Source organism: Corythoichthys intestinalis, chromosome 3 (assembly GCF_030265065.1).
Source record: "Corythoichthys intestinalis isolate RoL2023-P3 chromosome 3, ASM3026506v1, whole genome shotgun sequence".
NCBI classification, from domain to species: domain Eukaryota; kingdom Metazoa; phylum Chordata; class Actinopteri; order Syngnathiformes; family Syngnathidae; genus Corythoichthys; species Corythoichthys intestinalis.
The window spans coordinates 23,715,530-23,737,789 of NC_080397.1; the positions used below are offsets into that span (position 1 = coordinate 23,715,530).

The window sequence follows — 22,260 nt, forward strand, 5'->3', positions numbered from 1 at the left end:
ATAAATGAATGTTGAGTGAAAATACAGAGCCCACCTTTGCATTGGTGTCCCTGATTTGTAGTCTATATCTAACACAATGGCCTCAGGGTTGCTGGGTAGATAGCAGCCAGGCTGGACTCTGATTTGGGACAGTGTTTCCAGACAGGCCTTTTTCCGCTCCTCCCCTTTGGGAAAAGGTCTGGTTGAGACAAAGCACACACAAAAGGATGTCAGCATGTATGCATGGGCATCTCATCGAGTGAATCCACACTACAGGTGACAGCCCGGCTCTGATGTTGTTCACAAGGGAGGCACAATCACCTCTGGATAGTTGACATTATTGTTCTAATGAGGCCAGAGGGGAGTTTTGTTTGTAATGAGTGAACATGTTAGGGGGAAAATAATTAGCTTCAGTGAAAGGCTTCCAGGCCAGCGCGTAATCGAGAGAACGCTAAAGCAAACGGCATTTCGGAAATGACCGACTAAGGTGTGCTGAAGGAGTAATGTGGGTGGCCCAAAGCGGAAAATGAGCAAAACAATTGAACACAGGGGAAAACTTCTACTTATAAACAAAGCAAATATCAAGTGGGCGCAGTTTGTTACTGACGGGATTTAATAAACACTCTGCTTGAAAACAATTCTTGACTCTTTGAAGGCGATAAAGATCCAATGCATTTTAACTGGGAGAAAATGTCAGTGAATGATCACAATCATGTCAAAGGCATGAGAGATCCATGACCCAGCAGAGGGAAAAGTAAAAGTCAATGGTCAGCTGAAAAAAACCTAAAAAAGATCATTTAGAATCCTATTCGAGTTGGCAAAGTAATCAAATTTTTTTTTATTCTTCAAATTTTAAGTATTTCAAGATCGTGAATGGCCAAAATACAGTAGTTGTGCATGTTTAAAAGGCCTTACAAACCATGTTTGCTTTATCAAGCTGCTTGTTCAAGTATAAAGACTAATGACCCTAATTTTGACCTGGTTATGTATTTTGCTGCTGATATCTGTAACCTAATATGACAAAAGCCATACACAGTATATACAGTACTGTATGTATGGAAGGATGATGTATGTATGTATGAATGGACAGATATATGATGCACGGATGTATGCACAGTATATTTATTTATATATAATGACGGAAAACACTCAGGTGATTTGAAGTTCCGCTCTAAGACCCCTAATTTGGCCAAATTTCAAAATTGTCCGATATGCACATGTGATACATCATTGGAAAGCTTAAAATATCAATTTTCTGGGGGAAGTAATTTTTTTAAAAGGAGGGTATTTAAAAAAAAAAAAAAATTAAACAGCGAAACCCTAACTGGAGGTGAGAGCATGAGAGAGCGCAATTAAAGACGCCATGACTTTAACAAGATATTATCGCGCGCTTACCTTGTTTTGATCCAAAAACTCCCTGCAGCATGAATCACCGAGTGTCAAGACACAGATATGAATGGCCACAGCCAGAGTTTTTGTAGGATTTTATTGGTGAAACATGGTAATATAACAAGGCTCGCTATGCAGAAATCGCAGACATCAAGGAGTAATCGAGATGTTCTTTTTCATATATTTACCTTTTTAACAGTTTTTTTTTCTTCCAATTTTTCTTTTTTTTTGATCGACTATTTATCATCTAACATATCGGGGAAAGTACAACAGTAAAAAAAAAAAAAAAAAAACAATTAACCCATAGTTATGAGGTAGATATCTGTGACTTATTTACAGACACCATTTATTTCATTGTGACGTAATTTGTTGAAAAGTTTAAAATATGCGAGTGAATAATTTTTTATTTAAGTCGTTTTTTTTTAACGAAATATTAGTCATCAATTAATGATTCTAAGCTGAAAATGAGAGACATTTTGAATGATAAATATACAGTCATTACTTACATACATTTTATGGCTGGGTTGAAACAAAAGTGTAAACCCCCGTTTACAGACGTCGCGCAACCGCTGTCACAATGAAAAAAATGATGCATGTAAAAAAGTCACGGATATCTACCTCATAAATATCGCTTAGTTGTATTTTTTTTACTGTCGCATTTTCTCCGATATGTTAGATGATAAATTATCGATCCAAACAAAGAACAATTAGAAAAAAAAAACATTTAAAAGGGAAAATATATGAAAATCTTGACCACTCCTTGATATCTGCGATTTCGGCATCGCGACCCTTGTTATATTACCATGTTTCACCCACGAAATCCCCCAAAAATCCGGCAGTGGCCATTCACATCTGTGTCTTGACACTCGGTGATACATGCTACATGGAGTCTTTGGATCGATATGAAGAAGTATGCGATAATATCTCGTTAAAATCATGGTGTCTTTAACTATGCTCTCTCATGCTCTCACCTCCAGTTAGGGTTTCACTGTTTAAAATATATATATATTTCTTTTTTTAAATGCCTTCCTGTTCAAATAAATTCTTCCCCAAGAAAATTGAAATTTTAAGCTTTCCAATGATGTATCACACGTGCATACCCGACAATTTTGAAATTTGGCCAAATTGGCGATCTCAGAGCGGAACTTCAAGTCACCTGAGTGTTTTCCGCCATATACACAAGTTCCAGGTACTTTTTGTTGTTGTTTTTTTCCCCAATGCTTATAATGGGTCTACTCACCCCAAAAACTACACTTGGGATACAAACCTTTAAGTGAAAGTTTCGGAGGTAAGAGTTTATCCATGAATAATCAATAAATGTCAGAAGAATTTTGGTGATCAATTCCTCACGTTGCATCTAGCTAACAAGCATCAGAACTCATTTTATTTATTCTCTCTCTGAGTAGCATATTCTATTTTGCCTCAATTGTTTGACTACACATTTCTGATATGCTTTTTTCATATTCCTAAACAGTTTTATTTTAACATGCGTATGTATGTACTTGATTATGGCAGACACGTTGGTGATCTTGTTGAAGAAGTCAAACTCTCGCTGGTAAAAGTCCTTGGCATGTCCGGACAAAGAGCCTGTGATCTCTTCCACCATTTGCTCCAACAAGTCACCAATGTCGGCTGCAAGGGAGGGAGCAGGATTAGGTTTTTGTACGTGTTCGTTGCGTCATGAGACGGGAATTATTTTACGGTCTTTCTGGTGGGCTTCCTCATCCAGGTAGATGTTGGTCTTCATGTTCCAGATGAATTGGTGGGCAAGGAGCTGTGACTTCTGAGCAGCCCACAAAATGTACTCCCTCACGTAACCCATCTAGACCACGAGCCAGTCAGGGAGTCTATTATTTACTTTTTTTTTGTTTTTGTTTTTACAAATTCAAAATGATTGCTGCTACGACTGCAATTAAAACAACAATGCTACTGCTTCCACACCAGAGGTGTCAAACTCATTCTGGTTCGGGGGTCACAGAGTAATTAGTCAATTTTTGGCCAAGTAAGTTAACTCACTGGCTGGCATTGACCAGCGTTCGTCCATTTAACGCGCCCAATCAAAATGGAGTGGACGTCTAGCGCCGTCAATGCCAATAAAGGATGAGCATTCACGCCCTATCATTATCAATGGCAGGCAAAGAGTTAATTTTGAGTCACTTTCTTGTAATTTTAAAATACTTTCAAGTCACTTCCCTGTAAATTCTGGATCATTTCCTGTTGATTTTTTGTGCATCTCCAAGTTACTTCCTGTTTTTTGGTGTCACTTCCTGTTGGTTTTGGGTCACTTCCTTGTTAACTCATCGGCTGCCGAACGAATGTAACTGCGGATACGAAAGTGGACCAAGTGCAGTAGTGCATGCACTTGATTTCTCAAATCACAAATCTACCGTTTTGCGATGCAGATGTCAAAATAAAAGCATGTGATTTTGTATGTACAGTACGAATGAGCTACAGCCTGCCTGTTACGCAGAACAACGGGCCGGATTGGACCCCACCGTACAACTGACAGTTTGACACCCCCGTTTACCAGTTTGATTGTCTGTTAAAACTTGTAAATTCACCTTGTCATAGCGAAGCGCTTGGACAATTTGAGGGATGTAAAACAAGATGGCGTCCTAGGAAGAAAAAAAATCAAAACAGATGTTAGAATCTCAACACCTAAAAATCCAAACGCAACAAGCGGCATTTGCGCGTACTGGGGGGAACGAACGGAGGACTTTGACCCCATATTGTGCCGTAAGCGGGTGAGGAGGGTACATAGAGGAGAAGTAGGACAGCCCCGTAGGTGGATCTGCAGGTGCCCAGCACAGGATGTGAGTCAGCTCCGGAGAGTCGGCATCGATTGTGTGCCACGTCACCAGGAACTGAAGAGAAGATGATGTCGTGCATCAACAGTTTTACATTCAAAGCATCATTGAATCATTCACTGCTATTGACAACGACAGACGTGAAAGCAATTTGAACCTCCCATTTCAAATGTATTTGATGTCTATCAATGTCAATGGAAGCCAGTGACTTAAAAAAGCTGGAATAAACAAGAGAAATCTAAAAGGATCATCTGCTGAATGATGAAGGCCATGAGGGACATCTTGTCCTTCCTGCCTCAGCTTCTTTATGAGACACGTGAAAGGCTCATTAGGAAACACATTAAGAGCTCTGGATGGAATTAGGAGGGAGTGGAGCATCATTAAGAACATCCTTTCCCCAGAGATATACTGGGTCAGCGCAAAGCATTTGCACTCAAAGGTTTTATAAGGGCTCAACACTTAAAAATGCAAATGATATTAATTAAAAGCCTTCGGATTAAAGTGAAAAAAAATTATTTGATTGAAACTTAAAAAAAAGGTCAGAGACTAAACTTTGAGCAGATAATATTGGTGATATTCGAGGTGCTCAATTCAGTTAAGGTAAATCAACCTATTTTCATTCATTTGACATCTATAATTACAGGCAAATATGTATAGGTTTTCAGTGTAAATGTATTTCAGTAACTAAAACATGCCATTTTTGGAGAAATTGCGTGGGGATGCTTTGCTCTACCATGGTTCCTAGAACTTTTGCGGCATTACTTCCTAGTTAACTCATTGGCTGCCATTGGCGGTGCTAGACATTCAATCCATGTCGACTGGGAGGGGACAAATGAACACCCGCATCATTCAACCCCTCTCAATCGTTACGTGCGCTGTCGGATGTCAGTACAATAATATGTGCCCAGTCAGAGCAGCCCACGAAATCGCTGAGGGCAAATTCTCCAGTAAGAAATGAAAATATCAAACTCACTTTACAGAAGAATACAGGTAGTCAACGGGTTACGACGTACCCGACTTACGTGATTTCGACTTTACGACACTGGAGTCTCGTCCACCATTTTGTCTCCAGTCGTTTTTTTGTTGTTTTTTCATTTTACATAAACAGTATCTTATTGTACCTAACAGTATCTTATTTTTAACTTGGTCTTATTAAAATGACTGTTCTGCCCTTAGTCGAATGTGTATTTGATTATAATGTTGACTTTTGTTTTGTGATGCATGCTTTTATTTTGGTGCAGGAAGCATAGAGCAGGTAGTACTTCCACAAGCGAGAAAGAGCACATGTACACACGAAGAAGAACGTATTTGCGCACACGACGAAGAGTGCAGCCGAGTAAGAGAGAGGAAAGATTACAGCTTAGCTAGCTGTCTAGCTAGGTCTTAGCTCCAACGTCTTGGTGAGGACAGTACAATGACGTATAATACATGTTTTTGGATAGTTATTTTGAGATTCAGGGGCTGTTTAGGGGTTCTTAAGGGTTAATTTCAACTTACTATGAAATTGGGGTTATGTCACTAGTGTAGGAACAGAACTCATTCGTAACCTGGGGACTACCCATATACTAAAGGGTTAAGGTGTTATGGTAAAGTTAAGGTGAAGAATGATGACACCGTGTTGAGGTGCACTGTGTGCTACAGTGACCTGAATGCTGACATTGGCCACTGCAAGCTTAATGAATGTAAAAGACATGTTAAGGTAGACTAAGTTTAACACGCCATCACCTGCTTTTCATTTCAGTAGGCTAAATTAATTAAACATGCATCTACAGTTAATTAATAATATGTTTACAAAAACATCTCCTTGAAATTAGTCTTTGGCATTTGGGATGTCTGGTATGAGTCCTTCTGCTCTCACCTTGACTGCTTCAGGGACATCACAAACAGCAGCTGGATCCAGACGCACTAGGCGAGTCACCTCTGATACGATTGCTTCAGTGTGTTTAAACCTATGGGGAAAGAAAGAGAACCGGGATGGGAATATTTACTGTATTACGTCAGACAGTTTGCACCTGAATTTTATTCATACAGTAAATTCATACCCAGAAAATAAAACATTACCTTCCTTTATCAATAGTAGGGTTGGGCAGTATGGTTGGGAAAAAAAGATGACTACAATTAAACATTATAATAGTTGTTTGTTTTTGTTTTTTTAAACCTCTGATCTCGATTATTTTCATGTTTTTTTCCCCACTAGTTATTTTAAAGAATTTGTATTGAAAACATAAAAAACTAAAGAATATATATATATATATATAGAAAATTTTATTCACATATTAAGTAAATATTAACATAACATAACAGCTTGCCTCTAGCAAAACATTTATCGAAGTCAATGTTTGAAACAGCAGACACAAAGTTGGAAACATACAAAGTCATTAATAAAAAAGAACAATATGATTCACTCAACAATGCAAGGAATGTATCCAAATAACTGACTTTCAAATGAGGATGATTCTTTGAGGTATCAGGATTTTAAAAAATAATAAAAAAATAAAGTACCTCTTCAGCAATAATAAAGACTGAGGATAGTAGAAATATTTAAAAGTGTAGTTTTTATTCTAATGCAGATTATTTGTAATTGTCTTTGTTATGTGAGTTTCTAAGTTTTACAGCAGCGGTCTCAAACCGACTCCACAAAGGGCCGCAGTGGGTCCTGGTTTTTGTTCCAACAGATCCAGCACAAACAGTTCAACCAATGAGGTTTCTACTAACATAAGCAGCACCTGATTGCAATCAACTGATTACACTTGTAAGAAACCAGATTGGTGAAAAGGTATTTGTCTCGTTTGGTTGGAATGAAATCCAGTACCCCCTGCGGCCCTTTGAGGACCGGTTTGAGACCACTGTTTTACAGTTTCCGTCAATTGGAGCTTAATAAACTCAAGGAAAACCATCAAAAGGACTTTTAACTACAGTATCTGCCAAACAATAGTCAAACTGCATTTCCACTACGTTTGATTGATTAAAAATGTCATGGCTGATCAAATCGTCCTCAATTTTTTATCTATGATCTTGATCTTTAAATTACTTTAAATTAAATTATTAAATAGTCAATTTCTTTTTAAACCCCTCCCAGTCTATTGTTGTCAAAGTCAATGAAACATGATTGTTTACTGCAGTGTTGTTTTAGTCAAAGATGACAAAAACAAAAATATTTCGTCAACGAAGACTTTTTTCATCACGAAATGATAGAACATTTTATGTGTAGTTAGCCGGCATCGTAGCAGTGTCTGGTTATGTCAATCGTGACATGCTGTGCCCCCCCCCCCCTTCCCGACTCACCAGTGTATCATCTCCAGTCCCCATGAAGGCTTGCACACACGGTAACATTTGTTTTCTTCGTGAGAGAGAATATGCAATGTTGCTTTAGTCTTTAAAGGTCTGTGCTGAGTGATCATCACACACTAAATGTAACTTGTAGCGTTAGCACTGCAGTCGCGTTAGCAATAGGTTAATGCTAACAGCGAGCGTCCTCTTAAACTCTCGGACAACATTTTTTTTCTTTTGTTTTTTTTACATACAGTTCGTGGCGTCCAGATGGTTATAATTAATTGAAAATAATGTACTATTTTCCTGCAGAGTGTGTATAATCACCAAGTTGGCATTGTCCTTGTGTAAAATGTGCTCGTCTGTCAATGTTCATTCAAAATAGTAGGAAACCTTTATTTGTATATATTTTTTTGTTAATTTTTTTTGTTTTGATTTTACACACGAAATTTTAAGTACGTTTTTAGTACAAATATTTTTACTAAACGTCAACTAAAACTAGACGAAATTAGTCTTGAGTGTTAGTCAACAAAAACTAGACGAAGACAAACATATTTTGAGATGGCTAAAATATGACGAAGACTAATAAGTATTATCGTCCAAAAGACTAAGAGGAAAATGAAAATCTCTGCCAAAAACAACACTGGTTCACTGCTACCACTATGATTCCAAAACACATAATTTCAAAATCAACATATAACAGTACCCTCAAACATATACAGGTTTTTTGTCATACCTGGCAGGCAGCTGCAGGGCCAGGTAAGGCGCAATGCTCCACGCCAGATTGACGTTGTCCTTCCACTGCTTCTCTGTCAAACTAATGTATTTGGACCGCCAGTTTGCAATGCTTGTCTCCACAGACTGCTCTGTGGCGATGGCGAGCTCTTGGGTCGACAAAGGGTTGTACCACGTCGTCAGCCGCTCGATCTCACTGGCCTACAAAAAATGATGCACTTGAGTGTGACTCAATACATTTTAATTCATTGATAAAGACAATGTCACTAAATATAACTACCAGTAAAGCCAGTAAAAGGGTCCGACGTTTCATGTAATACTTGTGCAGTTGAGAACCTCTATTGCTTTTTTTGGAGAGACCTGAAACAATCCATTAGAAACACATCAGCAATCTATCATGTAAATTAGGAGATAATATGTGCTTTTTACCTGATTTTTTGGAAAGGGTGGACATTCCAGAGGACAAAGGGTATGTGTTAATCCATCCCTGAGCCACCTGCTGCCTCTGACCCAACGCCGCATCCAGGTTACTACGGCTGTCTGTCACCGGCATTACTGACAAGCTATTGACCGACATGTCTTGTGGATCTAAACAAGAGGAAATAACTGCATTTAGGGTTCAGGTGGTAAAACTACTCTATGAGGTACATTTTTCTCAAAAAGTTACTCAAGTAAATGTAACAGAGTAAATGTAACAAATTACCACCCATCTCTGATTGTATTTGGCTGCCATTGATAGCGAAAGATGTCCGATTCATTTCAACCCTCCCAGTCAAAATGTATTGAACGTCTATCACTGTCAATGGCGGTTAAGTACCTAATGCTGAGGTCAGTCAGTGTGCAGCATAGTTAAAAGTTCTGAACCTGGGGGCACCAGTTGGTTGGCAGCCAAATACTTTTTGTCCGATTGCAGGCACGTGTAAAACTTGATCATGATGCTTATGTCTTCTCTCAACCTCTTATCGGCCTGAGTGGGAAATTTGGGATTGACGCTATAAAAAGGGAAGTAAAAAAATAAGTAAACCACTGATGAGTTTTCTTTTCACCACTAGGAATCTATTTTTTACCTGAAGTAGTCAAAAGCTGTGGAGTAAATCTTTTCTCGTAGCACATTTTTGATGGTGGCGTTTGTCACAACGTCAGCATGCAGCAGAGTTAAACCCAGAGTAAGAAGTCTACAATGAAAAAGAAATACCAAAGGCATCTTTTTGTTAGTGTTGCACCGATGCCATTTTTTGGCCGATGCCATTAGTGGACCAATAACATGTTTTTGACAAAATATGCATTTTTTTCCTTTTAATATTAAATTACTGCATACTCACTTTAATGTAAAGTAATAGCTATCAAGGCTTGGTCAGGCACTGATTTAACTCATTGGCCGCTATTGACATATATAGATATCCAATCCATTTGAAGTGGGAGGGGTGGCAGTGAATGAGCATGCCACCCTCCCACTTCAAATGGATTGGATGTCTACTATTGATAAACTAATTTAAATTCACAGGAGAAGGATGATTGGATACCACACAACTTGACCTCTATCATCATCTTGGGATGGGCGACAAACGTTTCATTTTTTGCGGCAGCGTGTGTAGCTGGTGGCCATCTTGAGAAGTACCGTATTGGCCCGAATATAAGACGGTGTTTTTTGCATTGAAATAAGCCTGAAAAAGAGGGGGTCGTCTTATATTCGCGTTCTACACAGTATACCCATTCACCACGGTACATGGCGCCAGATATCATTGAAGCAAATTTCTGTCATGACAGATCTCAGCTACTCTCCCCATTCACGACACTAGATGGCGCCAGATATCATTGAAGCGATGTTCTGTCATGATAGAGCTCAGCTACTCATTATTTTATTGCTATGTTTTTCCTTATTCAGATTCGTTTCAGGACTACAGTTACAGTTAGACTTCACTTTGATGGTTAGTGCAGTTATTGCAATTTTGTTGTTTTATCAAAATAGATTGTTTTATTTACATTTCAAAACCCAGAAGCCATTCATTTACGAATGTGATTGCACTTTAGTTTACATATTTAAATGTTCAGATATTAAGATTTAATTGAGGCAAAATAACATGCTTTTTCTCTCCAATATATTGTTATAATCATTTGTTTTGGACGTACTGTAAGTATTTTCTGTATAAAAATTAATTTGGTGTTCAAAAAATCTTTTTTCAAACTTGAGTCTTGAAAAAGAGGGGGTCATCTTATAATCAGGGCCGTTTTATATTCGGGCCAATACGGTACATATTGCGCAGCATTAGAGTGCATTTCTTAGTACTCCCTGATACCGATGACATTTTTTTTTTCCCGCTATCGGTGTAAAACTATTTATTTCATTATCGATACCAGTCTTCAGGGCTCGGACAGCGCACCTAAATCTCGGTCCGATGGCAGCGACATGCGTGTTTAAGTTGCTTTTGGCTCCTCCCACGCTCAGAGACAGCGACCTCTGCAGGATGGTGGTGAAAATCTCCACCTGGTCTGAGCTGCTATACTTGGCTATTTCAAACCGCTGCACAAGAAACTGGAAGAAATAAGATTCATATATTTTTTTTAAAAAGTCACATCCAAAAATTCTCGGTATGTTGACAAATATAGATCTATGAAAGAATGTCATTAACCTCGATCCACAGAAAGTGGGGTATGACGTCAGGCGCGCAGGGGGAGGGTTGGCTTTCTTCAGACACTGCTAGTGGGCCCGCCTCAACCTTGGTGACGGAGAACAAACCTATCTTCAGCTCCACCGACATCTGCCAAGCGCCTGCCATTTCACGCATCAACTGGACACACACGAAGGAGAACAAAAAGTATTTACTCTGTGGGATGTAGTCAGCACTCTGAGGGTGATACTAACTGGCACTTCAACCCCATCGTGTGCAGCCAGGAGCCACTCCCAGCACGCGATTGCGGTCTCCATGCCATGCTCGGTGAACATCTTAAGGGGCGACCAGCACAGATGATGCAGGAGCTGAGGGTTGCAGTCTGACAAGAAGTGAGGATTACGTTAATCCCCACAATAATAGTGAACAGAGCCAGCATTTTTGTGTGCTATGACTCACTTCTGGTGATTATGAGCAAGGCTGCCATCTTGAACATGGCCTGCGTGAAAGCCTCTGAATCTTGGCTGTCCAGTGCACTCTTCATCTGCTCAATCATCAGCTTGTTCAAGTCTGATTGGCTGTGTGTGGCCTCGGAAAACTGGATCATACCGGCGACCTGATAAAACAAAAAAATTGTCTTATACAGATTTTTGGACAGAAAATATTTAACGGTTCATGACACATATCATAAAAACATAACATAAGAAAATGTCATTTTTCTAATGCTGAACATTTATGTGAATAATATTTAAGCTTATTACAAATAATTAATACCGTGCACTAATTGGTGTAGAACTTGTGCTAAATAATGAAAATCATCACATTTGAACTTTTTCAGTGCCACTGACGATAGTAGACATCCAATCATGTGGCTCTTTTCATCCTTCTGCTGTGAATTTAAAAGAGTTTGTCACGGGTATTAATCTAAACCATTTGAACTAGGAGGGCTGGCAGCGAATGATCTTCGTCATATTCGTCAATGGCAGCCAATAAGTTAAATGCATTGTAATAATATTGGATTTCTTTTGACACCGTAGGACACTGTGTTTTATTGTTTACCAGAGTTTGTATTTTGGCCCCATTTAGACAGTTTCACAAAATATAAGGTACACAATAGTTCATTTCATTCATGCTGACAGAGGGGAGTGCTGAAAGCTCTGAATGATTTCTTTGCGAATGCACAGATATCCTTTTTTGTGCTTTCAGCACAGCCCTCTGTAGGTCATACGGGATTCATAGAACCGTAGTTACATTTGTAACTTTGGTTATACACCACCCATCTCGAATTCACCCTCCCTAATTGTTATGTGCATTAATATTCAAACTCTTAAGAAATTTTAAAACCAAGACAAAAAATCCTAAATCACACACTCAACTTTAGTCAAAATATAGAATGCAATACTTGATACAAATGTATTTCAATGAACTGCGTTCACCGCAAGTCCTCAAATAAATAGCTGGAGCCCTAACAACTACAGTGGTATGAAAAAGTATCTGAACCTTTAGGAATTTCTCAAATTTCTGCATAAAATCACCATTAAATGTGGTCTGATCTTTGTAAAAATCACACAAATGAAAAAACTGTCTGCTTTAACTAAAACCACCCAAACATTTATAGGTTTTCATATTTTGATGAAGATAGTATAGAAAAAATGACAGAAGGGGGGAAAAAATAAGTGAACCATCACATTTAATATTCCCCCCGTCCCCCCCTTTGGCAGCAATAACTTCAACTAGACGCTTCCTGTAGCTGTAGATCAGTCTGGCACATCGATCAGGACTAATCTTGGCCCATTCTTCTCTACAAAACTGCTATAGTTCAGTCAGATTCCTAGGATGTCTGGCATGAATCGCTATCTTTAGGTCATGCCACAGCATCTCAATGGGGTTTAAGTCTGGACTTTGACTTGGCCACTCCAGAACGTGTATTTTGTTCTTCTGAAACCATTATGAAGTTGATTTAATTCTCTGTTTTGGATCAATGTCTTGTTGCAGCATCTATCCGCTTTTTAGCTTCAACTGTTTGACAGAAGGCCTCAGGTTTTCCTGCAAATCATCCTGATAAATTTTTGAATTCATTCTTCCATTAATGATTGCAAGTTGTCCAGGCCCTGAGGCAGGAAAACAGCCCCAAATCATGATGCTCCCTCCACCATGCTTCAGTTTGGGGATAAGGTGTTGATGTTGGCGAGCTGTTCCATTTTTCCTCCACACATGACATCCAAGTGCCTTTTTGGGAACATTAAACGAGCAACAATGTTTTTGGTTTTTTTTTTGACAGCAGTGGCTTCCTCCGTGGAGTCCTCCCATGAATGCCATTCTTGGCCATAGTTTTACATATAGTTGATGTGTGCACAGAGCTATTGGACTGTGCCAGTGATTTCTGTAAGTATTTAGCAGACACCCTAGGGTTCCTTTTTACCTCTCAGTATTCTGCGCTGAACTCTTGGCGTCATCTTTGGTGAACAGCCACTACTTGGGAGAGAAGCAACATTGGTAGACAACTTCTCTGACTGTCGACTGATGAACATCCAGGCTTTTAGAGATGGTTTTGTACCCTTTACCAACTTTCAACAATCAACAATCCTTGATCGCAGGTCTTCAAACAGCTCTTTTGCCCGAGCCATGATGCAGACGAGACAATGCTTCTCATCAAAACATTTCTTACCAGGTGTGTGTTTTATAGTGGGCAGAGTAGCTTTAAACCACTCATCAGTGATTGGGCACACACCTGACTTGAAATGTTTGGTGAAAATTGGTTTCAATTGCTCTTTAAGTCTCCTTAGACAGAGGGTTAACTTACTTATTTTCCCCCCTTTGTCATTGTTTGCATGCTATCCTCATTACAGTATGAAAACCTCTAAATGTTTCAGTGGTTTTAGTTAAAGCAGACATGGTATTTTCACCTGTGTGATTTTGAAAAAGAGCACATCTGATGGTGATTTAATGCAGAAATGTGAGAAATTCCAAAAGTTTCACATACTTTTTCATACCACTGTACATTATCAAAATAATAATAATAAATTTAAAAAAAAACATTTACCGGTACATCTCTGAAAGTGTCTGTCTTAAAAATGCATTTTAAACTATATCTTGCACATTAGTTAAAAGTTGAACAAAAATGAGCGTATACCTCTCCAGTATATCGGTTGCGCAGATTGAGAGACGCCATGAAGTTGGAGTAATCTTTTTTCACGCATGCTGGTCTTTCTGTCAGCTGAGTAGTCTGCGGAGGCAAACGGAAGTTCATTTGTGGCTCGGCATTCAATAAAAGTGTCAAAACCCTGCCATCTGTAATCATTATTGAAACCAACCTGAGGAAACGCAGCCTATGGTGCAGTGTAGAGATGGGCACCAGCAAAACCGGTTAACCAAATGGGCAACCATCCATCCAAAAAACCCACCATTCCATTGCAGCCAAGTTACCAGCAAAATCCATAAAGCAGCCAGTCAACCAGGCAGGTAGTTTGATGTTGTTTGATAGAGACAAATAAAACAAAGCAAATGAAAGACACAAATAGCAGGAAGCAAGCCGACGAAAAAACACATACCACAAATACTAGTGTTTGCATGCATTAGTAAGTAATTAGGTCTGTGAATCACAAAGTAATTAAGTACAATATTAAAATAAAGCAGCTGCAAAAATAAACACTGTTACACCACTATACCCACAGCGTGTAGCGTTATACAAGAAGGAACAGTTTTAATGCGTAAGTAAAAAAATATTTTTAGCCTAACACTTACAGTGTATCACGAAAGTGAGTACACCCCTCGCATTTCTGCAGATATTCAAGTATATCTTATCGGACAACACTGACAAAATGAAACTTTGATACAATAAAAAGTAGTCTATGGAGCTTATATAAAAAGAGTTTATATATTTTCCCCTCAAAATAACTCAAAATACAGACATTAATATCTAAAACCCTGGCAACAAAAGTGAGTACACCCTTATGAAGAAATGCACATCCCTAAATGTCCAAATTGAGTACTGCTTGTCATTTTCACTCCAAAATGTCATGACTCGTTACAGCAGTGCTGTCAGCATTGCTGCAGAGATTGAAGAGATGGGGGGTCAGCCTATTAGTGCTCAAACCATACGCCGTACTCTACATCAAATTGGTGTGCATGGCTGTCACCCCAGGAGGAAGCCTCTTCTGAAGACGGTACACAAGAAAGCCCGCAAATAGTTTGCGAAGACATGTCAACAAAGCACATGGATTACTGGAACCATGTCTTATAGTCTGATGAGACGGGTGGGCTTTCTTGTGTACCGTCTTCAGAAGAGGCTTCCGCCTGGGGTGACAGCCATGCACACCAATTTGATGTAGAGTACGGCGTATGGTCTGAGCACTAACAGGCTGACCCCCCCACCTCTTCAATCTCTGCAGCAATACTGACAGCACTCCTGTAACGAGTCACATGACATTTTGGAGGGAAAATGACAAGCGGTACTCAATTTGGACATCAAGGGATGTGCATTTTTTTCATAGGGGTGTATTCACTGTTGTTGCCAGGGGTTTAGATATTATCTGCTATATTTTGAGTTATTTTGAGGGGGAAAAATTTTAACTATTATATAAGCTGCACACAGACTACTTTTCGTTGTGTCAAAGTTTCATTTTGTCAGTGTTGCCCTATGAAAAGATATACTTAATTATCTGCAGAAATGCGAGAGGTGTACTCACTTTTGTGATACACTGTAAATACTGCAATAATGAATTCAAAGCACTTGATGGAGCTCATTAAGATAATTGTTAAGCATGACATAGTATGTTTTAACTGTAGGTCAATAGTGGATACAGAGAATGCTCCTCATCAGATGGTGAAAATATTGACATCTGATGTTTGTGTACTGATAACTGTGTACAGCAAGAACAATACAACATCAACTAAATGAAGAGTAAACGTGCAAGTAAAGATTTTTACCTAGACATAAGATGCTGTACACCAGGGGTCTCGAATCAATTCCGCAAAGGGCCGCAGAGGAGGGTAAAGTTGCCAATAATTTTACTCAATTAAATGTAGCGTTACTTCAAAATAATATTATGCAAATAAAAGTGCAAGTAGTCATCCAAAAAAAATGATAATAATAGAAAAGTATTTGGTGAAAAGAATACTCAAGTAATTGGTAACATTGTGAGTGACTGCTGAAGATGTTTGATTTTTTTTTTTTTTAAACAATCGTATTTTTTTTTTTCAGCACAAAGTTATCTATATGAACTGTTATTATTATAACATTTTACATAACCACATAAGCCAAAAAAAAATACAACAACAACAAAAAATTGAATTCCGGCCAGAGACAAAAAATCTAGAGAAATTAAAACATTAAAACACATTTCCTATTATGAACCTAAAAGGATCATGTCTCCAGTTTTCTGTGGTCAATCAGTGCCAAATAAAAACTGGGAGAGAGATTAAAATCCACGCTTTCGAGTCATGTTGACAGCAGCGCTCTATGTCAAATACTTAATTTTTTTAGGTGCTTTAAAGACACCAAGTGATTGAACAGGTTGAAAAGCCTGAGTCTGATTGGTATAATGAACAACGTCTCATTGGTGAAACTGGTTGAGCTACTGTTGGCGTCCCCGGGAAAAACAAAAACAGAAGTAAAATCTCATAAGTAGAATAATGAGGAAAAATGTAACGACTAGTGTCGCCAAAAGTAGCGGAGTGAAAGTAGCATTTCTTCTTCACAAATCTACTCAAGTAAAAAGTATGGCTTGGTAAAACTACTCTTAGAAGTAAATTCTCTCAAAAAGTTACTCAAGGAAATGTAACAGAATAAATGTAACGCACTACCCAACTCTTGTAGGATTTCATTCAAATTGAAAAAAAAAGACATCTTTTCACCAATCTGGTTTATTCAGTGTTTGCTTGTTTCAGCAGAAAATACATTGGTTAAACTCAGTGCTGAAGCTGTTGGAATGAAAACCTGCACCCATTGCAGCCCTTTGTGGAATTGGTCTGAGACCCCCGCTGTACACCATATAAAAACACATCATGCATGCACAAATAACACAAGCAAGGTGCTGGCGCAACTCATAAATGTTTTGAGCAAGCACTCAAATACCTCATGTGCTATACATATACATACAGTGGGGAGAACAAGTATTTGATACACTGCCAATAGGAAAACCCATTGGCAGTGTATCAAATACTTGTTATATATATATACATATATACATACATACATATATATACATACAGTGGGGAGAACAAGTATTTGATACACTGCCAATGGGTTTTCCTATTGGCAGTGTATCAAATACTTGTTCTCCCCACTGTACATACATACATACACATATATATATATATATATATATATATATATATATATATATATATATATATACATATGTATATTGAAAGCCTGTAAGGTGGGATAACCGGCATCAATACAACTGGATTTTTCTTTGAGGAGTGAGTTAAAAATAATATATACATATATATTATGCATATATAAGGGATGCACCGAAATAAAAAATTATTGGCCCAAAACTGAGACCAATTGTTATTCAAAATATTTTTTTAAATGCCTATAGTACTTATATTCAGATATTTATATTATATATATATATATATATATAATTATTCAGATTTTTGTTATTTATGTATTTTATCTTAAAAATATACGAATTCATTATGTTTAAAAAGACAAAAATATTTGTTACAAAAATTTCAACAGTACATGACATAAAACACACAAAAATTTTTACTTGACTCACTATAGAGTAAAAAGCATGTAGAGTAGACACAGCCACTTTGTACTGCGTATATTTTTACTACTTGTATTATATTTGGCTGTTGTGTCACTTTGATTTGCGTTTCCAAATGGTAATTGAAGCGACCATTTGAAACTGTTCTCAGAGTAGCTCTAAACGGACCCTGTAGTCATAATTGCAGTCCAGTCACCGTGAAAGAGCTTGCACACATGCATGAATGAGAGCCGGACCAAAACCAAAAACACATTTTTATACGCAAAGATTTTTGGCAACCGAATTTTCGGTACATCTGTAATGTATATACAGTACAGGCTAATAATAAAATTAATAAAGTAAAACTAGATGTTTGTCGAGTCCAAGACAAACTTATTTTGTTTAAACTGTTTTAGTATGGAAACAGTAAAGTGGCAATTAAGCTGTTGAACCTTGAATCTAGATCCAACACTGTCTAATTACTAAACGTAAATCTCAAAACAAAATACTGTAGCGTGAATCTAGTGTGCAAGTTTGAAACTCACGCCCAGTGTAGTGCTCTGCCTGTTGTAGCCTGCAAAGTGCAAGATGCTCTCTGTTGCCATGGCCAAGCCAGTGTGTTGGGTCAGACCTGACACCCAGTTCTGATGCTTATTCAAATATTCCTGCTCAACACAGACAAGAGGAGATATTACAGCATGTGAGACACACATGCGAAGATTAGAACAATTCATATATAAGCGACTGTACAGTTTTTGTATCCATGAGAGAAACAAAAGGCGGATTTTAGGACGTGCATGAGTTCATCCAAATGAAGGCAAAAAATTGACCTGCAGGTGGGACTTTGTGACTGAGGGGGCCCATTTCATTGCTTCCTTTAGGATCTCTCCACAGCGAGCAGCAAAGTCCTTTACTATGCTCTGAGAAAGGTTAAAAAAAAGAGAAAAAAAACACCAAGTGGAGGACAGGAAACGTGATTACCGTAATCTTTGGACTAAGAGCACAACCACACCAAATATTATAAGAAGATTGTATTTGTTCTAGGGCTGTCAAACGATTAAAAATTTTAATCGAGTTAATCGCAGCTTAAAAATTAATTAATCGTAATTAATTGCAATTCAAACCATCTCTAAAATATGCCATATTTTTCTGTAAATTACTGTTGGAATGGAAAGGTAAGTCGGATATATACATTCAACATACTGTACATAAGTACCATATTTGTTTGTTATAACAATAAATCCACAAGATGGCATTAACATTATTAACATTCTTTCTGTGAAAGGGATCCACGGATAGAATAGACTTGTAATTCTTAAAAAGATAAATGTGAGTACAAGTTATAGTAATTGTATTTTAAAACCCCTCTGTATGTTTTCGTTTGACTAAAATTTATAAAATTTTCAATCAAAATATAAACTAATAGGTCGCCATTGTGGAAGGTAGTGATTGAAATAGACAACAAGGTGTCAAGGGCGAGTTTTAAATTAATTAGAGATCTAGTTAAGTTTTTCTAGTGCATTTTGCCCCTTGACTGACGCCGTAGTTTCCGGATTCATTGTACCTTACGTTCATTTGAGTGTAACAACGTATGAGACCTCTGATAGTTTGTATATTGTGAATAAATATTGCCATCTAGAGTATTTGTTGAGCTTAACGAAATGTTTGAATAGAGTTTGACCAAAGTCTGAATATTATTTTGCCGAGCTATTTTGATTGGGAATGCCAGTTCTCTTTGCATTGAGCGCTTTTCTTTTTGTGAACGTTATTTTTTTTGAGATAGGAATATTATTTTTCAAGTACAATTTAGCTGTACGTAGTTTTTAGTATAATAAATTTAACTTGAGCTTTAAGCTTTAAGTAAGTTTACCTTTTATTTGCAATAGATTTTAACTACAATCTATCATTTTTCAAGTTTTTTCCCTCTTTCTGAGCGGGCGTAAATGTTGAAACTGTATATGTTAATGTAGCTTACAATTATAAAGAGAGGTATAATTTTTAAATGCTTTGAGGAGAACTTAATAGGTTACTGTATTTGAATGGGGGGTCGTTATGGTGGTGCTATAAGATGTTCAAGAACTACTCAACTCGACAAATTTTTTTCCAGACCGAAAGTTTGCTTCCCTCTAGTAGACACAGAAACGTACCTCTCTGGCTTCATATGTATCAGGTACAGTGATGCTGTACGGGGTATCTGGAATATCATAATACGGCTGATCCTTGTGGATGTCCTTAAAAAAATAGAGAATATTTTTACACAGGTGTGTTTGTGTTTTGAATGACAACAAAAAGAAGTCATGATACTTACTGCACTCAGTGAGAGCGAGAGGGTCTGCAAAATATCTAACATGGTCTTCAGCACGCGACCATTCCAAAGCAGATGTGGGAATCTGGTCAAAGTGGGAGACAGTGTTCATGAATGTAAAAACATTAACATGCTAGATATGAAAAAAAAAAAAAAAAACTGTAAGTGGAGGAAACTCACGTCTCAGCCAAACCAGATAGATATTTATCTGCCACCCTGCGGATCCTCTTGTGGGTGTGGTTGAAGTTAATTAACAAGAACTGAGCATGACGCTCTAGTTCCTCTTCATGCTCTTTAGTCTTTGGCTACAATTAGAAACAGCGGAGAATAACAAAAATGTTGCCACTGACCGCAATACTGTAGATGTCCAATCTATTTCAACTGGGGGGATGGCAATGATTTATTATGTTTCAGCGCCAATACATTTTGAATTTGTCGAAATAAAAGCAGACGTCTATTCTCGTATATGGTGTTAATCTATTAAGAAAAAAAAAGCTCACCCACCTTGTCAGCCATCATTTGGAGGAAGACGTCGAACACTTTGTCGCCAACACAAATAATACACTGCATCATCCCTGATGACAACATAATTTTAAGGAAAGTGACAGTTGATTAATCACCGATCACTTTTTTTTTTTTTTTGCAATTGGTCGACTAATAGGCTCAACATGGTTGTAACATTTTACCTGTAAATGCATTTGTATTGGAAGTTGGGCTATGAATACTGTGTCAATGATTTTCAAAATAAAAGATTTTGGCAAATATCGTATTTTGATTTATTACAAAGATAATCAGGAGGGTCAAAGACGAGGATTTGTACCACTTATTGGTGAACTCTTAATGATAATTCAGTTGTTGATTAGCTGATGAATCGAAGGAGCACAAAAACTATGCACTAGGCATGTGCCGATTACCGGTTTCAAGGTATACCGTGGTATGAAAACGTCAAGGTTTCAAAACCGCAAAAAAAAATCCGTCCCTAAAGTACTAGCAATTTTTTATGTCCCAAAAATGCATGAAGAAATCCCTCGCTTACAGCTGTAAAGCTCAAGCCTCCCCCACTGGTTGTTGCTCAGTGTCAGTGAGCCAGCTGTGCTACACAATGGCTGGAGGAAGTGAAACTCCTGAACTTATTCCCCCATCGAAGAAAACGAACGCTGGTATGGGAATACTTCAGCTACAGAAAAGTTACAGACGGCCGCGGCTTAGAAGAGGGCCAACCGACATGTAAAACATGTTTGCGGAGGGTGGCTGCCAAGGAGGTAATATCGTCAATATGAGTATAATATCGCATTTATACAAAATTATAGGTTACTAAACACTGTCATGAACGTTTCCCACCAGCTACGAGTGTTAACTCCAGCATGTTTAGTGCGTCTAGCGTGTTAAAACATGTTTTTTTTTCTCTCTGGCAACTGTCTGTGTTGAGTGTGTATAATGTAAACGTGATACGAGTCATACGTGCATGCTTTTTTATGGAAAATAATTAAATTATTTTTGTTCTGATGGTAATAATGTTGAACTGTGGTTGTGGGTTTCGACTTACCTAAACGACTCCATTTATTTTAATTTTGTTAAGAATATTTGTTATTTTTTTATTTTAACATTTATACTTATGTTCCAATTTGCTAATGTTTTGAAAAAAATCCTGTTCAATGAAAAAAAAGTGTTTTTTAAACCAGATATATAATAACACATTTTAGTAACACATTTTAGAGCTGAAATTGCAGTACCGTGATATTTTTGCTTAATGTTATCATACCATCAGAATCTCATACAGGCAGATGCCTGGCATGCACAAATGAAAAAAATACCCCCTCACCAGATTTGTCTTTCTGAATCGCCTTGTCTTCAAAATAGCGAAACATGACCTGGAAGCGGTCCGGATCGTTGGAATGAAGCATTCTACAGGGAAATCAAGCATTATCAATGCAGTGTTTGAGGAGCAGATCTTAGCTAAAAACATGGTTCGAACCTCATATACTCTAATCTGTAGACTGACAGCAGGTACGTAGACATGGCAAAGTCAAGCTTGTTGATAAGGGCTGATGCATCAGGAGAGGGGTCTAAGAGATTGTTGATGGTTGCACGTAACTCGCTCAACTCCGCCTAGAGGAGGAAAGAGCTTTGAGATATTACGGACACACAAACAACGTGTTGAAATTATTGTTGCTTTCTCAGCACTACCGGTGTGACTGTGTCGTTTTTCAAGGCAGAGTTGTATTGCAGTTCGGAGCGAAGGGGCTCCCCACTGGGAAAGGTCAGGAGAGGAGACTTTGTGGCAATCTCACAAACACCCTCATACCATTCTTTGGGCCAGAGACCTACAAAGACAGAAATACTGAGAAACTAATTGTCAACCATACCTGATGTCTATGTGTTCATGCAAATCAATATGCTTTAATAATGTATTAATGCTCAGTTTTGACTTTAACTTAAATGTTTATTATTGTCAATTAGATTGT

General features: G+C 37.9%; 1 protein-coding gene across 2 annotated transcripts in view; it reads right to left on the reverse strand.

Annotated features, from left to right (window-relative positions):
* pi4kab (phosphatidylinositol 4-kinase, catalytic, alpha b) overlaps window positions 1–22,260 on the reverse strand; it is a 66,846-nt gene that overhangs the window by 6,246 nt on the left and 38,340 nt on the right. Inside the window, exons 21-46 of one of the 2 annotated variants that reach the window (XM_057831440.1) lie at window positions 21,983–22,119; window positions 21,771–21,904; window positions 21,618–21,700; window positions 20,300–20,370; window positions 19,976–20,100; window positions 19,799–19,880; window positions 19,638–19,721; window positions 18,321–18,410; window positions 18,036–18,155; window positions 14,104–14,118; window positions 13,923–14,015; window positions 11,249–11,405; window positions 11,044–11,171; window positions 10,811–10,969; window positions 10,562–10,713; window positions 9,248–9,355; window positions 9,045–9,172; window positions 8,610–8,768; window positions 8,461–8,540; window positions 8,182–8,381; window positions 6,034–6,124; window positions 4,065–4,232; window positions 3,930–3,983; window positions 3,070–3,190; window positions 2,871–3,000; window positions 35–178 (exon numbers count right to left, since the gene is read on the reverse strand). In XM_057831440.1, coding sequence (XP_057687423.1) covers window positions 35–178; window positions 2,871–3,000; window positions 3,070–3,190; window positions 3,930–3,983; window positions 4,065–4,232; window positions 6,034–6,124; window positions 8,182–8,381; window positions 8,461–8,540; window positions 8,610–8,768; window positions 9,045–9,172; window positions 9,248–9,355; window positions 10,562–10,713; window positions 10,811–10,969; window positions 11,044–11,171; window positions 11,249–11,405; window positions 13,923–14,015; window positions 14,104–14,118; window positions 18,036–18,155; window positions 18,321–18,410; window positions 19,638–19,721; window positions 19,799–19,880; window positions 19,976–20,100; window positions 20,300–20,370; window positions 21,618–21,700; window positions 21,771–21,904; window positions 21,983–22,119 — 3,013 coding nt within the window. The remainder of the gene's footprint in view (window positions 1–34; window positions 179–2,870; window positions 3,001–3,069; window positions 3,191–3,929; window positions 3,984–4,064; window positions 4,233–6,033; window positions 6,125–8,181; window positions 8,382–8,460; window positions 8,541–8,609; window positions 8,769–9,044; window positions 9,173–9,247; window positions 9,356–10,561; window positions 10,714–10,810; window positions 10,970–11,043; window positions 11,172–11,248; window positions 11,406–13,922; window positions 14,016–14,103; window positions 14,119–18,035; window positions 18,156–18,320; window positions 18,411–19,637; window positions 19,722–19,798; window positions 19,881–19,975; window positions 20,101–20,299; window positions 20,371–21,617; window positions 21,701–21,770; window positions 21,905–21,982; window positions 22,120–22,260) is intronic. The other variant, XM_057831441.1, reaches the window with a different exon arrangement.